We start from the raw sequence: 16837 nt of genomic DNA on the forward strand, positions 1-16837 counted from the left end.
AGCTATATCCACTTGTTTCTGTGCAGGGTTGCAATGTTTAAAGCCTGCTGGTGGATAATAACATGTAGTTTTAAAAAAAGCTCTTTATCTTGATTTCTCTTTCTTTCCTCTTTCTCTACAGGAATATACACGGCTCTTGTTTCAGTTTCCAATCGTTACGAGAACATCAGTCAGAGCATCAACATGAGCGTCTACAGCATCCTCACTCGCGTTGATATACAAACAGAGCCACAACTCCTCCTTGCGGGCAAATCAGCCGATTTTGAAGCTCACCCTCTGCCCTCGCCGTACGGCATTCACTACGACTGGCACTTTGGAGATAGTTCTGCCCCCTTACAAGGACGCCGTGTGGCGCACACCTATGCACAGAGCGGCGTATTCAACGTGTGCGTATCAGTAAACAACACCATCAGTTCTAAAGACGCTTGTGCTGAGATGTTTGTGTATGAGGAGATTGAAGATCTGACGGCTGAAAGCTCCTCTCCCACAGAGCTGAACAGTCCCACTACAGTGTCAGCACGCTTAGCATCAGGTAATAACATCACCTGGACGTTCTCAATGGGTGATGGCACCATCTATACCTCATCTAAACCTGAGGTGTCTCACAGCTACGTCAAAGATGGCAATTACACAGTGAATGTGACTGCCATGAATGCTGTTAGCTCTGGCTGGACAATCCTCCCCGTTCAGGTGTTCGTCTTCCAAGTTATAAGGATGGAGCCGTCCGGATGTGTCCAAGAGCGGACCCCAGTCAACTTTCAAGCCTGGGTGTCTGGTAACGCGTCGGTTCATCTTTATGAATGGAGCTTTGGGGACGGAAGCCCCAATGAGACACAACACGGAAACCCCAGAGTCTCACACACCTACCAGACAAGTGGGAACTACCACCTCTCTCTGCTCCTGTCCAGTCGGGTCAACAAGGCCACCAGGGACAATTTTTTTAACTTGGTGTGTGTGCAGCCAGCTTTGACCAACATCAGCCTTGTGCTTGAGAAATCACATTACGCTGTAGGGGAGGAAATACAGTTCAACATTAGAGCGGAGCCACAATTTAACTACAGCTATCAGTGGGACTTTGGTAGAGAGGAAGATCATGTGCTTGTCCATGGTTCTGGGAATATCCTGACAGTGTACAGAAACCCCGGTCTTTACATTGTTACAGTAAATGTTTTCAATAACATCTCCGCCAGTAACACCAGTGCTGTGATTGAGGTCCTGATGCCCATTGGACCTATTGTTATTAAACACAACGGCACAAAGTCCAATAACCTGACACTTGGAGCACCATACACTTTCACAACTTCCTCATTGGCCTCCAATGTCACTTATATTTGGAATTTTGGAGATGGAAATGTACTTACAGGCAAGAATACCCTCCATACCTACAACATCTCGGGAAACTATAATATCTCACTAAAAGCAGCCAACACAGTTAGTCAGAATGACACTGTTCTGCTTGTTGCTGTGCTAGCACCAATCCGTGGGTTGAAGGTTAACGCCAGCTTGGTAAATGTCCCTCTTAATGCCTCAGTCCACTTTGAGGCTCAAATGGAGGAGGGAGAGGGTGTCCGGTTCTCTTGGATGGTGTCCGGTTCTCTTGGATACTGCTGCACCTCAATTCCAGGGACTCACACCATGTTCTACACCTTCCGCTCTGTTGGCACCTTCAACATCATTGTGACAGCGGAGAACGATGTGGGAACATCACAAGCAAGCATCATCCTGTTTGTCCAACGTGAGCTGGAAGGACTGCAGATTTTAGCGGACGAGCTCGGAGGAGGTGGAGGCACAGGGTTGGACGGTTGTTATTACGCTACAAACCGTGTTCTCCACCTTCAAGCAGGATTAAAGGAAGGCACCAACATGACCTTTACTTGGAACCTCATTAGAGAGCAGGACCCTGTCAGCTCATTTAATATAACTGGGAAGACTGTAGAGCTCAATTTCTCCAAGCCAGGTCCTTGTGACATCCTTCTGCGGGCAGCAAACCTTCTGGGGCAGCTTTCCGTCAACAGAACCATCCACTTTCTCGAACCAGCTAAAGGTGTGAATCTGCAGATCAGCAACAATCCAGTTGCTGTGGGTTCTTCTACAAACATGACAGTACTGACTAATGAAGGTACAGACCTGCAGTACCGCTGGACTGTAGATGGGAACATTCTGGACTGGAACACACCCTGGAAAACCCACAACTTCAACAGTCCTGGCCAAAAACAAGTCAAGGTGGAAGTCTTCAATGAAGTTAGCTCAGAAGTTGTGTCAGAGATTGTCAGTGTCCAGGAAGTTATTTCTGGGCTTGGCTTCACTGCTACCAATGTGACCGAGCAGAATTATGTAGCAACAGGTGTGAACGTCTTGCTCCAAGGGGAGGTGCTAACAGGAACCAATGTGATGTGGACGTGGCTGATGGAGGGAAGAACAGAAACAGGAAAGAAAACTTCTTTGATCTTTCAGGAGCCGAAAACAGCCATTGTTACTTTGAATGCCACCAACGATGTCAGTGGGCAGGAGGTCTCCAGAGAGTTCTTTGTTCAGGACAAGATTCAGGGGTTGGAGCTGAAGGCAAGTAAGAAGCTTGCAGCAGTGGATGAAAAGGTGGAGTTCACCATTACCATGATAGCGGGTACAGACGTTCGTCTTATCCTCAGCATCAGCGGCGATGCCACCATTTACCCTCAGCCGAACACAACCTTCAGCCATGTGTTCACCAGGGTGGACTCGTACATGGTGAATCTCACTGCTCACAACCAGGTAACGTTGAAAAGAAAAAAAGATGGTACATTTTAAGAGTCCATTTTCATTCTTTCACTCTTATTAGAAAAAAAAAAACACTTTAAACATTGAAAACAGCAGTTACACAAAATAGTATCACATCAAGCCAGCTACTTAACATTACCCATACAGTAGCATAAAAGGTTTGCTATCACTGCCTGACATAAATACATTTACATACTTACACAGACAAAATACAATTTTACTCACCTTGTTTGTGAAATCTAGAAAACCATGCAGAACAGTTGAAAGCATGATTCATTTTTATCCTTTGGGCAATTAAGGTTTTCAATTTCATCCTATTTTGCCTACAGTTGTATTTATAATATTTATATTGTTCAGCTAATTTTGCCTCTCATTGATTTATTGCCATTCTTATGCAAGTTTCTTATAATGTGTGTCTTTATCTTTTGTTTTCCTGCTCAGCTCCATTGTAAATGAGAACTCCACACCTTATTGGACTCTGAGTTTAATAGAGATTGACTGAATGAATGAAATTAGGGTATTCTGCTTATTGCAAAAGAAAGTCAGACTAAAACAGTGCTATATTTATATGTGTTGTGTGGTTCAATGTGACAATCCAGGTCAGCTCCAAGAGGCACCATCTCCAGGTGGATGTAATGGAGCCTGTGCGCGGGCTCTCCATCCAGGGAAGTTGTGCAGCGATCCCTGTGGGTGTGAGGAAAATGTTTGTGGCCAACATCCTGACGGGCAAACCTGTTAGTTTCCTGTGGACTTTTGATCTGCAACTCCACAAGGCGACACATATGGGCAAAGAGGTATGGTCAATTACAGATTTATGACTTTTTAAATATGATGTAAACATCACAACATAGGACAGAGTTATGAATAGTATGAATGCTGATATATCTCTATGAATCACACCACACCCCAGGTGCCCTACACACCAGAAGAACCGGGTTCATTGACCATCTACCTGAGGGCCTTAAACAACCTGCACGGTCAGAACATCACCAGGCACATAGTGGTGCAGCACCTGCTGAAGGCTGCCGTCCTGGATGCAGTGCCTCGGGACACTTTCATCAATAAGACGGTCACCTTGATGGCCTTCGTCACACCCAGATCTAGTCGTGTGGAGTGTTTGTGGGACTTTGGTGACGGTTCTACTCAAGTTCACACCAACACCAGTACTGTGGGTTATGCGTACAGACACCCAGGACACTACCTGGTCACGGTGTGTTACTTTGAATTGCATTTATTTATTGGTCCTTGAAATATGAGATGTATTGATTTCACAGATGTTTTCAAGTTTGCAAATTTACCAGCTTGTTTATTTCCTTTCAAGGTAAACTGCAGCAACATGGTGAGCTGGGTGTTGGCCCAGGTCGAGGTAAACATCAGCGTATTAGAGTGTGAAGAGCCAGAAGTGCACGTGGTTCAAGCCCCTCGTCTGTCCATCTGGCGCTACCAGCCCGCTTTGGTAGAGGCCAGCGTGGACCTGAAAGGCTGCATACGCTACGGAGCTCAGTACCTCTGGCAGATACTCCCAGGGTCCTCCTGTGATAGTGAAATAATGAAAGACAACCCTGTGCCGTCCGGAGCGCTCACTCAGCCCTCTCGGTATTTGCCTGTCCGAGGAATTCGCCTGCCGGGGGAGGTGGATGTGCGGCGGCTGCAGCTGTCGTTACCGAAGATGGCTTTGACAGCAGGGAACTACACCTTGGTGTTTTCTCTGTCATATGAAGGCGTGCCACTAAGGAAGGCTGCCTGTCTGCATCTCGGTGTCATGGCAGCCAGGTCAGTGCAACAAATATCTGTGTGTTTGTTTTTTGTTTAATTATTTGTGTTTACGTGGCAAAATACAATACTTACTGTATCGGCAATCATCGGTGCTCCAATCTTGAAGTGCCAAATAGCATTATAATATCTGTCTGTCCGTCTGTCCATCTGTCCATTTAAACTCTGACAGAGAAAGTTCAGAAAAATTGCTTACTTGATTCCGAGGTTGTCAGGTGCTCCTCTTACCCTTGACTGTGACGTGTTGATCAATAGAGCAATCATTTATGGTGGCAATAAGAGATGCCAGGAACTTTTTTTTCTGCTAATTTTTCCCTTTTTTTCTTGTCAGGCTGATGCCCATTGTAGAAGGTGGCACCTACAGGGTTTGGCCGAGGACACAAGACCTGCAGCTCAGTGCCGAGCAGTCGTACGACCCCAACATGGACCCAGACAGCCAGTCGCTGCTCCACTACCACTGGGAGTGTCAAAGTACATCCAAGGTAAAGACTGGTGTGAAACAGAAAGTTGCTTTTCATGGGCAATTGGTCTATCTGCTCTCTGTAAATGTAGTAGGCCAGTTCAAAGGAGGAGCACAGAAAGGAGCTACTCAACTGTTTAGGCAGCATCTATCTTAATATAGCTGATAAGCATGTTTGGAATTAAAACTTCTGCCTTTTACAATGGATTACAGCTATTATTTAATATATAGCAGCTGATTTCAAAAGTATATAGTGGAATAGTGAATGGTGTGTTCGTAACTGATGCGTTTATGTAGAATAAAACTGTTCTACCTTAGTTCCTGAGGTTAGACAGGATTGTTTTTCTGTGTTTCTCGCTATTTTTTTAACATTTGACTGGAGTCTAATACAAAAAGGAGTGTTCACTTGTCAGGCCAAACTCCACTCTCTGAATTTCATATTGTCCTTTGAAATGGTGAACTCCTAAAACAGAGTTTGGAGAACTTAATCCTGTAAAGGAGGCTGTGAAAAAAAATTACATAATAGTCATCTGGTCCTGAGTTCTGTAACTGGCTTCAGAGAGCCTTGGCAGCACTGATGTGAGGAGGAGAACTTATTTCAGGACAGTTTGTTAGTGTGTCTGCTGAGTGTTGAGTGTATGCTTGTGTGTGTGTTCATTTGGTGTTTTTCACACTCGCTGCTTGCTTGGCTGGGCGGGAACACATTCTGCCGGAGCAGCAAAAGACCACAATATAAGACCCAATGGGATGGGTGTATCCAGCAGGACGGAGTGTGTGTGTGAAGTCGTATGTCCAACTTTGTGAGAACCACTTCGAGTTTTAAACCCTGAAAGTGTGTGCATTTTTGAAGAGTGAGTCTGTTTCATCCAGTCCTCGTTTTGGGGAAGATGTTCAAAAAAGGGCTGGTTAAGGGTTGAGATTGAGTTCCGGGATTAAAGTTGGATCAGAGTGAGGGTTGGGGTTGGGTATTTAGTCGTGATGGTTAATGTTAGGAATGCATTGTGTCAGTGAAGGTCCTCACAAAGAACTAAGGGCCGACGTGTGTGTCTGTGTGTAGTACATCTAAGCAGGCAGGCATTTAAAGAGTTATGTAACTGTTTAGAGATAAACTCGGCATTCCACAGCTGGTGCTTTGCTCCCCACCCTGACAATTACACACTCCACATAAACAACATCACACACACACACACATTGCTGTGCAGCACGGTTGATAAAGACAAAGGAGGACGTTCAGTTTGACCAGAGAAAGTGAAATCGTTTTTGCACTCTAGCGGAAAGAGTCAAAGTGGAAAAGAAAACGAGTGGACCGAAACACGCCAGCTTGATTCTAACTGTCCTCACCAAATACAACTGTAGAAGGTGGTACAAGGGATGATCAAAAAGACTCAGAAATTGTACCTCGTTTAAATCTGGCCGTCATCCCGTCAAAGTAGTTTCCTTGTGCAGCAAGACAGCTTTCAGCACTTCTACAACATTTGTAATGCTGCCTGGAAGTTATGTAAACATGTCAGACAGCATCTGGGATAAGTGCTGAATCTTTTCAACTCTGTCAAAATGGTGACCTTTCAACTCGAGTTTTTCTTTGGTGAAGAGGGATAATTCACAGGGAGAAAATCTATTGATGGGGAGCAATGATTATGCTGTTGTGGCAAAAAAAACATAGCACAGAGTGACCGGAGCACAGCGTGGTGATGTTGTAACACCTCAGGTTGTTACAATCGAACTCTTCCTTAATGGTCCGACCCTGCGTAAATGTTGGAAGAAAACAACAAGCACGCTCCTGGCGCTCCTGACCCAATGTGCCTTGGCTCTTTCGCTGTTTCTCCTCTTGGTGGTAGCTGCAGAGCCACCTGTCGTCACCAGTAATGATCCTCCACATGAAGAATGGTTCATCTTGGCTGCTGACTGATGCAGAGTGTGGTGTTTTCATCCCGGCTCCAGTTTACGGTCCATGGAGAAATCCACCTACCAGTGGTCATAAAACCATAACGTACCTGTCATAACACATGTCCCTCTGTTGATAGTGTAGCATCATGTCATCTCCTGACAATGACAGTTTTCCACACTGTTTACACATGTTCATAGGGGTGACCATGACATGCTCTGTCCTCAGCACCACGAGAAGTTTCTGAACTTTTCCCTTATACAGTTGTTTTGTACAGCTGACAAAGTCAAATATCACTGTCAGGCACTAAGTCTCCTATATATATATTTAGCACTTTTCAAGCAATTCAATGCAACTCAAAGTGCTTTACAGGCCACTGACACAATGAAAGATCTTAATACAATTATAAATATGACACAGAAGAAATTGATTATCATAAAATGAAAATCTAACAACTTTGATGGGACAAAATAGAATGTTTTAGTTGATGACAGTTTATTTCCATTAGTGTCTTTACAAGCACGACAATAAAGATACAAATCTGTATCGACACAGTTACAGTACGTGTTTTACTGAGAACAAAACATTTTCGATAAAAACACAGATTCTTTCTCTTGTTTATTTTTTACCATAAAGCATCATTCAGATATGAAGCTGACATATACAGTGCATGTCTGAACTGAACTTAAGTCTCATTAGATCCAATTTGTCATTTGTATCAGTGTATTTCTACCTTCACTCTGAAGATCAACACTCATGTCTTATACAAACCCTGTTCTTGTTTGATGTACAGTTCATTGGTTTTATAAAGAAAATACCTGGACTATTTCTGTTTTCAGGGTCCAGAGCACTGCTCCAGTCTGAACTTCGGCCTGGGTTCCAGCGGTCCTGTGCTGGGAATCTCTGGCTCCGAGCTGGAAGCCGACGTTGAATACACCTTCAAACTGACCGTCAGCAAAGACGGGATGGCACCAGAGTCCACCACACAGACTGTAAGTCAACACCGTTGTTCTCTTTATTGACAATAGTAGTTACTTCACACTTATCTATTTATGCTCCTGAACATTTGTCTGCTGCCAGCAAAAATATATTCATTCAGATTAAACAGTAGAGGGTGAAAAGATGATAAAAATAAAAATGTAAAAAAAGAAAAAGAAAACAAATGTGGTCTATAATGGCACAGAATAGACTGTACGATACTGAGTAAAAGAAAGACTCAAGAGGAAAAAACACATAAATCAGATATTTGCTTATGTTTCAAGATGGTTAGAAAGAGACTTCTCTGATCAGAGCCACAAACTCTCTGAACCACTAACATTTGATCCCTGTGTGTTTGACAGGTGCTCGTCCAGAGTGGCCACATTCCCATGGTGTATCTGGAGTGTGTGTCCTGTAAGGCCCAGTCCATTTACGAGGTCAGCCAGAACTCGTATGTCTACCTCAAAGGAACCTGCACCAACTGCCAGGGCCTCCACCGTGGGGTAAACACACACTCACGCAGGCACAAATACACAATCTAAACATCGCTTTCTGTGCCTCAGCAAAATGAGGTCACTGCGCCACAGAAGCAGCAACATTTTCCAGGTCCTTCTCTTGCTTTTTTTTTTTTTCTTCCGCTCTTGCTCCACCTCATCTCCTCTCTGCTTTATTCAGACTTTCCCTGGGGTTTGAGATGCAGGCAGTAGTGTGTGGGTGAGAGTGAGCTCATCGCACAATTGGAGCCAGAGAGAAAATGTTATGTCCTAACTGACACGAGGAAACTATTTGAGAGACAAAACACCCGTCCAGTCGCTGGAGCTCAAACTTCACATGCCAGCTGACTGTGTGCAGCTGTGGTGTAACCTTTTATGATTACACTGTACTTCAGCTTCCATGCTGTGCAGCGGTAAATTTATTTCTCTGAGCTGACGGTATATCTGACTTATATGTCACCAGAGGGGTGAAAGATAAGCATCAGCTGAAAGAAATTCAGTTTTGCTTTAGGCTCTTAAATGCCTCGAAGGAGTGATTGAAAGAAGTCATTAAATACAGATGTATTTATGTAGCACTTTACAAAAAAATTTATTAGCTTTAAAATGGGCAATTTTCAAAATTGACAAATTGCTTCTCAAGAAAAACATTTTAATACAGATAAAAATAATCAACAAACAAGTTAAGAATTTGTCCAAAAAGCAACAGAGTGTGAGAAAGTCTTGAGGATTAAAAAGAAAATCTATAGAATTAAATGATGTTATCATGAGAGGAAACTGCAAAGTTTGGGAACTAAGAGACTTATAAGTTTCTATTTGGACACAAAAATGCACAGATGTCTTCAGGGGGCTTCGCTGTGTGTAGTCTGGTAATAATCGCAGTTGTGTTTGAATTCTAAACTCCACCCACAGCCAGTGGAGAGAGAAGAGAAGTCAGCTGTGCAGTCACTTGTGAAAGTTTTTGGACCGCTTCACTTTTTGCACACTTGCGTTGTTCATCAGTCAATACTGAATCCACTGATGACAAAGTAAAGCATAGACATTTTGGCAAATCTATCAAAAATTTAAGCCAAAACTTCAAAATGACTTAAGGGACCGTATGTAATCTACAGCTTCCCAAAGTCTGGATTGAACAACGAGTTAATTCAGACTCATACCTCGTGTTATGAATACAATACATAATAAATACTCGCTGTCAGTTTTCGAAACTTGGTCTAAATTGTCAAGAGCATATGACCCCAATTTCCTCCAGACCAAGAGCATAAAATATTAAATTTAGCTACACAGATTTCTGTTTTTTTGTCAGTTCTTGCTGCGCACAACCACTCAATTCAACAGTAAATCCATTACTACCACAATGCTTTTATTAGCTGTGCCCTGTCAAAGAAACCAGAAAATAATGCTGGGTATCTTAAAAAAACAAAAACTGAATAAATACAGATCATGATTTATTTATGACCAAGTGACAACCTCTGGGGCTAAATAAGGAGGCCGACATGGAAGTGCCAAAAACATGTTTACAGCCTGGCACTCAAAAGATGCTCTCTATAGCTAATTTTGCAGATTAGTGACGTCAGGGGTGATGTTCTTACATAAGTAACCTATTTAAATTGTATTACAGCTTAAAATTATACATTATTAGGGGTATGGCAGCTTTGAGTTACAAGTGGGTGCCGTTGTAGTCCATGGAGTAGGAAAAAGGGGCACGAAAGTTCATATTTACATTTTTATTTAAATCAAAACATTGTCGGTGGCATTGAATGCACAGTGTAGCCGGATCCACAGCAGTCTTGTCCCCGGATAAATGTGGTTTTAATGGGACTTGTTTGCCCATCATATCGTTGTCATGGCAACATAAGCAGAAGAGAGTGCTGCGTTGTTGTTGCTGCAGAGTTTGCGCGTTAATGTTACGCCGGAGAATTTTCTATTAGCTCCTAAATCGCAGCTGCAGAATGTGTGTCGCTGACTCTAAGGTAGTTGTAATAATACGTCTGAGTTGGAAATCAATATGGACTAAAGTATCTGAGGCGTGTCTGTCTCGGTTTCTGCTGTAATCACAGCAGATGTGAAGTCTGTGGTGTAATCACACTGGAGGGATCACACTGATGCCACTGATGGCAGACAAATTATGCAATTTCTCCCGCTACACTCAGACATATTTTGGCTACTTAGACTTTGTTGAACTTAATCTTAAGTTGCTTCAAAGTTCTAAGCAGGTGGAGTAATTTTATTAATTTATTTATTTTGATATTGCCAGTCCCTCTGGAGCTCTAACTTTGAGCAGTAAGTTTCTTTGCAATAATCTGATCACGACAGAAATCCCTCTAATGATTTATGAGTATTAATCAAAAGATACAGGGTCTATTTTCTCTGAAGTGTTGGTGACTGGGTAAAAAGACAAGATGGCACAAGTTAATATGAACAGAATAATGTAGAAGAGAGTTAAATGTGACCTCAATTCTTAGTATAGAGCTTTAAATTATAGGTTAAAGGTTTCTGCTGCTGCAGGATCCTTTCAGCACTTTCGCAACCATTAATAACCAGTTATATCCTCATATAAATTTAGAACGCTCTCGGTGTTGAAAGGACAAGTTTCAGATTTTAAATAGACACTTTGTGCTGAGAGCTAAATCAGAATCCCGCTCTCATGTCTGCATGCTGAATAGAAAGCTCGAGTCAGCAGTTACCGTCACTCTGCATTTCCCAAAATGCTTTCCCCTCCGTTTTAAACTGTCTTATGCTCTACTATGTGTCTCTTATTCCCAGCCAAGCTAACTTTTGATGCTTGCTCCCCATTAAAAACAGACAGCTAACTTAAACGGTTGCATGTGGTGACAATCCATTTTTTTAGGTTTTGTGGTTTGTGATAAACTTCGATGTATAAACTTTAAAGAAATGAGAATGTTTACTCCCGCTATTCCTCAAACCCCTTAAAACTAGATAACCTCCCAGCTTTATAAGCTACTAAGAATTTTACTGAACTGCAGCGGTTTAACTGAGGAACCAATCGTCGTCCAGCTCAATTTTTCTTGAATCCTACTTCTCACTTATGAGATGAGCCATTCAGAATAAGGATCTGCTTCACAGTTCACCAGGTTTGTTCACTTTCTAGAGCTGCTTCTGCTAACTCTAAAATTTCTCAACCACCTGGGGCCTCATTTAATACCAGTGCGTAGAAAAAGGTCGTAAATTCTGTCTTACGAATGAAATATAGGGTGTGCGTAAGTACAAAAAAATCTGCATTTATCAAGCATGCGTATGTAGGTCGTACGCACATCAGTAAGTCATCAGTGTTGGTAAATCCCACTTGTTCTTAACCACCATGCTTGTGCACTTTCGAGATCACTTGTCTTCAGAAACGACTCCAATTAACCATATACGGCAACAACATGCCTCTTTGTAAAGCCGGTGAATATTTTTCCTCCCTTACCGTTCATCATCATGGCAAAGAAGGCGACAAAGAGGAGCTTTTCGGAAACCAAAATTGAAGTACTTGTCAGCGAGGTTGAAGCTAACCAGAAACTGTTTGGTGCGTTAAATGTTGGGATGAACAATGAAAGAAAAAATACTGCATGGGACAAGATAACCACTGCAGTTATTTCTGTTGGGTTAGAGGAGAGATCGCTAGGAGAAATAAATTTTTAAAAATTAAAATGTGGTTTGACGTTAAACTCAGTGCCGAAAAACGCATCACAGCCCATAAAAGTGAAATGGAGGAGGTCGAATTAGTACCGAACGTTCACCCCTTGGTTGCCACGGTCAACTGCTGAGCTCTGCGCTGGTAATCATACATACAGAGAGAGTTTTCTTCCTGAAAGAGACGTGGACAGCAGCAGCTCATCTGCATTTACAGCTACAGACACTGAAACAGCTTGTTCAGAACAGAACTAAAACCAGGGGTTATACAGTCATGGTAAAATTAACAGTCTTGGCAATATTTTGAGCTGAAAAACTGAAAGACTCATTCTGGAGACGTGACACTTGGCACATGTGGCACAAAAGGCTTTTAAGGTGGGACATTACCGTCCGGGTTTCTCCACCTTATAAATCATTCATCTATCTAATTGGTGGCTTTCATCACTGCTGCCATAGACATTTGGTCTGAATTATATTAATTACAGTTAGCAAGCATCAAAACAAATGTAAAACAGAACATTGTGCCTATTTTTTAATGAAAGCTTCGAGGCTGTTCATTTAATTTATTAGCAGGATGAGTATTTTTTTAAGGAAAATGCCAAACACAGCTTGCCATCACTAAAATCTCCTTCCCTCTCTTTCTGACTCTCAGCGCTGGAGCGCCATGACGCTGCAGAACGAGACTCTGGCCCTGAACATCCGATCCACCACCACAGGAAGTGACGGCATGAATCTGGTGTTGCGGCAGGGCGTCCTGCAGCCACGAGTTTCCTACATCTTCACCCTGCATGTGACCGACAGCAGTTTAGATGGCGAGGGCGTCGCCTCCATCACGCTGCACCACAATAACCCCCCAGCAGGTGGGGAGTGTCACCTGAGAGTGGGAGGGGAGGCGGGGGTGGACTACGGCGTTGAGGACGGTGAAAGCTGGAGGATACGAACGCTGCTGGACCGAGTGCACTTCAACTGCTCAGGTGGGAGAAGCCTCTCTTCCTCTTGCATTCATCACCTGTTTGTTGTCATCATTGTCTTTTCTTCTCTCATACGTTCCCTTTGTGTTTCCCACCCTGCAGGTTACAGCGATCTGGGGGTCTCAGAGACTCCTTTGCTGTACAGTCTGCTGGTGACGCGCTGCAGAGAAGACTACTGCGAGGATTTCTGTGTGTACAAGGGCAGCAGTCCGGAGCACTCGGCCTTCCTGCCTCCGGGCTTTAGACCGGCCCGACACCGTGTAGCCGTGTCCATCACAGTGGAGGACCACCAGGGAGCTGCTGTCACCGCACTTAACGAGTAACTGCGTTTTACTTCATTTTTTTAGTTGTGTTAACCCTGTGAGTCCTGGGCTATTTACAGGGTAATCTCACTATGTAGTACAGGGGTCGGCAACCTTAAACACTCGAAGAGCCATTTGGACCCGTTTCCCACTGAAAAGAAAACACCGGGAGCCACAAAACCCAGTGGACATGTAAAATGAAAATAACACTGCATGTATCGTATTCTACCTTTATGCTATGTATGAAAAAACTATAGTGTATTGCATTTATGAAATCAAAGAACTGCTACAGAGAAACCGAAATTTTATTTCTGCATGCAACAAAAACATTTTGAACCCTCCCCCTCCCCCCAAAAAACGCTGGGTTGAAGCATACTTTCAAATAAAATACTTCGTGTCCATTTGAATCCTCCTTGTATATATGAAGTAAAAGCCAAACTTAAATTAGCCACCTGCAGTAAAATAAAAATGATGTCTGATTAGCCTGCTGCCTGCAGCTGGGACTGCTGACCAGACTCCTGACCGCCTGTGAGCGCTTTGGGACGGAGGAGCTCACGGCAGCACCGCTGCTTGCTGAGGACAATAACTGCAGAACGATACATGTTGTCACATCAGAGTCTCCAAAACACCAGAAAAGTCTCCAATAAGACCAGAAAGAGTCGATAGATTTGTCGCTAGTCGCTTTTGACAAAAAAAAAAAGTTGCCAAGAAGATTTGGAAAGTCGCCAGATTTAGCAAGAAAGTCACCAAGTTGGCAACGCTGCGCGTGCCGGCATTAATGTTACAAGATCACCGTAATCTTCAAATTTATTCCATCCATCCATTATCTATACACCGCTTAATCCTCACTGCGGTCGCGGGGGGGCTGGAGCCTATCCCAGCTGACTCTGGGCGAAGGCAGGGGACACCTGCACAGGTCGCCAGTCTATCACAGGGCTACACTTAAATACAGACAACCAAGCACACTCACGTTCACACCTACGGACAATTTAGAATCAACAATTAACCTCAGCATGTGTTTGGACTGTGTGAGAGGAAGCCGGAGAACCTGGAGAACCCACGCTGCACGGGGAGAACATGCAAACTCCACGCAGAAAGATCCCGGGTGTCCTCACCGGGACGCGAACCGGCGACCTTGTTACTACTCGGCGAGTCGGGCGACAATGCTAACCACCGAGCCACCTTGCAGCCCTTTTTAAAAACGAACCAACTTAAATAAAAGAAATTTAAATTTAATACTCGTTATTTATTTTCCAAACCCACAAGGAGCCACAGCAGAGGGATGAAGGATCCTGACCCCTGACCTAGTCATACATGCTGCATCTTTATGGACTATTCACATCTTCCATCAACTGATGTGATGGTGCATTATTAAAATGTATAGGCATTATGCATGTATATGCATTATGAAGCAACAAGGACTTTGGGACTTATTTAACACAAAAGCCGGAGAGTGAAAATGGGCAAAAGTGTCATAAAATATTCAGTACTGATGTATGAATACAAACAAGCAGAATTACAAAGCTCTGGTTCTGCTCTTTCTAGTGATGTGATAATAACATATCATTGTCATTGCATTGCATAAATGTTAACATGTCTGTCGTTGACATTCTGGGGAACATATGACGCATTTGGCACATGTTTCACAATATGGTCTTTTAAGGTGAGACGTTCAACCTAATGAATCATTAATATGTCTCATTAGTTGCTCTCGTCACTGCTCGCTCTAAACATTTGGTCTGAATAAAACTAATTGCAGTTAGACAAGCATCAAAACAGATTTAATAGAGAACATTATGCCTACCTGTAAGGAGAGCTTCAAGGCAGCTTATTTAATTAATAATGGATTAGTATTTTTAGGATTAAGAATAGAGAGGAAGAGAGGAAGAAGTTTTAAAGAGATTTTTAAGCAAGTTTAAGAAAGTTACCAAACACGTATGTTCTCATATTTATGCAATGATGAACTCATTAGTAATTCAAACTAAAGTACTGCATGTGGAGATAAATTGCCGAGCTGTACACTATTTTTTCATTCCAACATTTTGTCCTGCAGACAAGCCACCAGCATGATTGGAAAGGTCTATTCGTGCAGTTTCATTTGATAAGTGCCTCATAGATTTTTAGTTGCATCAAGGATTTCAAAATTGTAGTTTTAGTTCGAGAAAACTGTTAACTTTAGCGATTTGTAAAAAGAATTAAATAGAATAAAGTGATTTTGATGAAATGTCACGCTTTGAGCTTAGGTTTGGTTACATTCCTCATGGATTGGCACGTGGCAGACAGGTGTTTCAAGGACTGCCGGAACATTGAAAATCCAACAATTCTTTCTGTTTCGACACTTTCTGACTGTGATAAATGGTGTAATTTGCCGATTTTTAAGGAATGACATACCTTTTAAAACCACAGACAGGTTTCTGGATTGATTAATGTAGATGATTAAGTAGGATTCTGTCCTTCTAAATACTTTTTGTTATGCCCCATTTGGCTCTAGCTCCTGAAGAACATTACTACAGTTTTTCTCTTCTTGTAGAAAACGTTTCCATCTCCAAGGTTGTTGTTTTTTTTTTTTTTGGTCAGTTATTGACCTTTGAGCTCACTGTAGACGCACAGAAGTCGACGCATTGTTTAATTAATATTAGTACAGAGAAAACATTGTTAATTGGTCTTTCTGTCTCAGTGGTTTTGTCTTGGCTGCTAAATTCTTATGGTATCTAGCAGCAGCTTTAATGAAAGAGACTAAAATCTTTGCATTAGTGCAGTGGTCTACATAAATATGGAAAAGTTAGGAACCCAGTATTTACCCGCAATACGTTTGTCTGTTGTGTTTGTGTTAAGGACCATTGAGGTTGTGCAGCCAGTTCCACCCCCCGAGTACAGCAGTCTGCCCCACTGGCTGTCTGAGCTGACGGACACAAAACTCAAAAAGCTGCTGGAGCAGGGAGACTCCCAGAGGGTCAGAGAGTTATCACTGGTTCTCATTACAGTCTTAAATGAGGTAAGAGAGGACGCTAATTAACGCGTTTATTCATCCAGTCAGCCATAAGCTGATAAGACATGAAGAATACTCTGTATGTACTTTCTTCCAGTATGAGCAGACCAAGGATCCGTCACAGGTGACCCGAGATGAGCGTGACTACAGAGTCAGAGTGCGCAGCAACATCACCAGAGCTCTGACTGCTCTGGATCTGACCACCGTCAACGACATCCAGCAGACCTCTGCTGCTCTGGCACAGTGCACAGTGAGTAGGATGACAGTGTTCGGAAGTAGATAAGAAACAAAGGAAAACAGGGAAATTTGTAAAGATTAGGAGCCAATTTATGTTTTTTTTTTTCCATGTGAGCAGATCAAGTCATACCGCAAAGGTCTGGGATGTTCTGCACAGTGGTCCGGTCGCATTACCCCTCATATGAAACAAAGGAAAACACTTTGTCATATTTTTACTGGATACAGCAGCCACTTACAGACTGAGGTGTAGCACCATTGATGATTATTCCCAAAGTGTGTCAAGAACAGTGGGCGAACATAGCACAGGATTTCTGGAGAACGTAGAACTTTCCACTGTGTTTGTGGCACTGCTGATGGA

The 16837-nt window shown here is 42.9% G+C and overlaps 1 protein-coding gene across 2 annotated transcripts in view; it reads left to right on the forward strand.

Moving 5' to 3' along the window:
- The window catches only part of pkd1a (polycystic kidney disease 1a), a 66761-nt gene that overhangs the window by 21403 nt on the left and 28521 nt on the right, over positions 1-16837 (forward strand). For both annotated transcript variants that reach the window (XM_008304353.1, XM_008304354.1), the window contains exons 18-28: positions 122-2751; positions 3357-3551; positions 3668-3967; positions 4079-4530; positions 4862-5012; positions 7715-7867; positions 8216-8356; positions 12633-12954; positions 13054-13270; positions 16089-16248; positions 16340-16492. In XM_008304353.1, the coding sequence (XP_008302575.1) occupies positions 122-2751; positions 3357-3551; positions 3668-3967; positions 4079-4530; positions 4862-5012; positions 7715-7867; positions 8216-8356; positions 12633-12954; positions 13054-13270; positions 16089-16248; positions 16340-16492 (4874 nt within the window). The remainder of the gene's footprint in view (positions 1-121; positions 2752-3356; positions 3552-3667; positions 3968-4078; positions 4531-4861; positions 5013-7714; positions 7868-8215; positions 8357-12632; positions 12955-13053; positions 13271-16088; positions 16249-16339; positions 16493-16837) is intronic.

The sequence above is a fragment of the Stegastes partitus genome, unplaced genomic scaffold (genome assembly GCF_000690725.1).
Source record: "Stegastes partitus isolate 25-593 unplaced genomic scaffold, Stegastes_partitus-1.0.2 Scaffold2198, whole genome shotgun sequence".
Classification (NCBI taxonomy): domain Eukaryota; kingdom Metazoa; phylum Chordata; class Actinopteri; family Pomacentridae; genus Stegastes; species Stegastes partitus.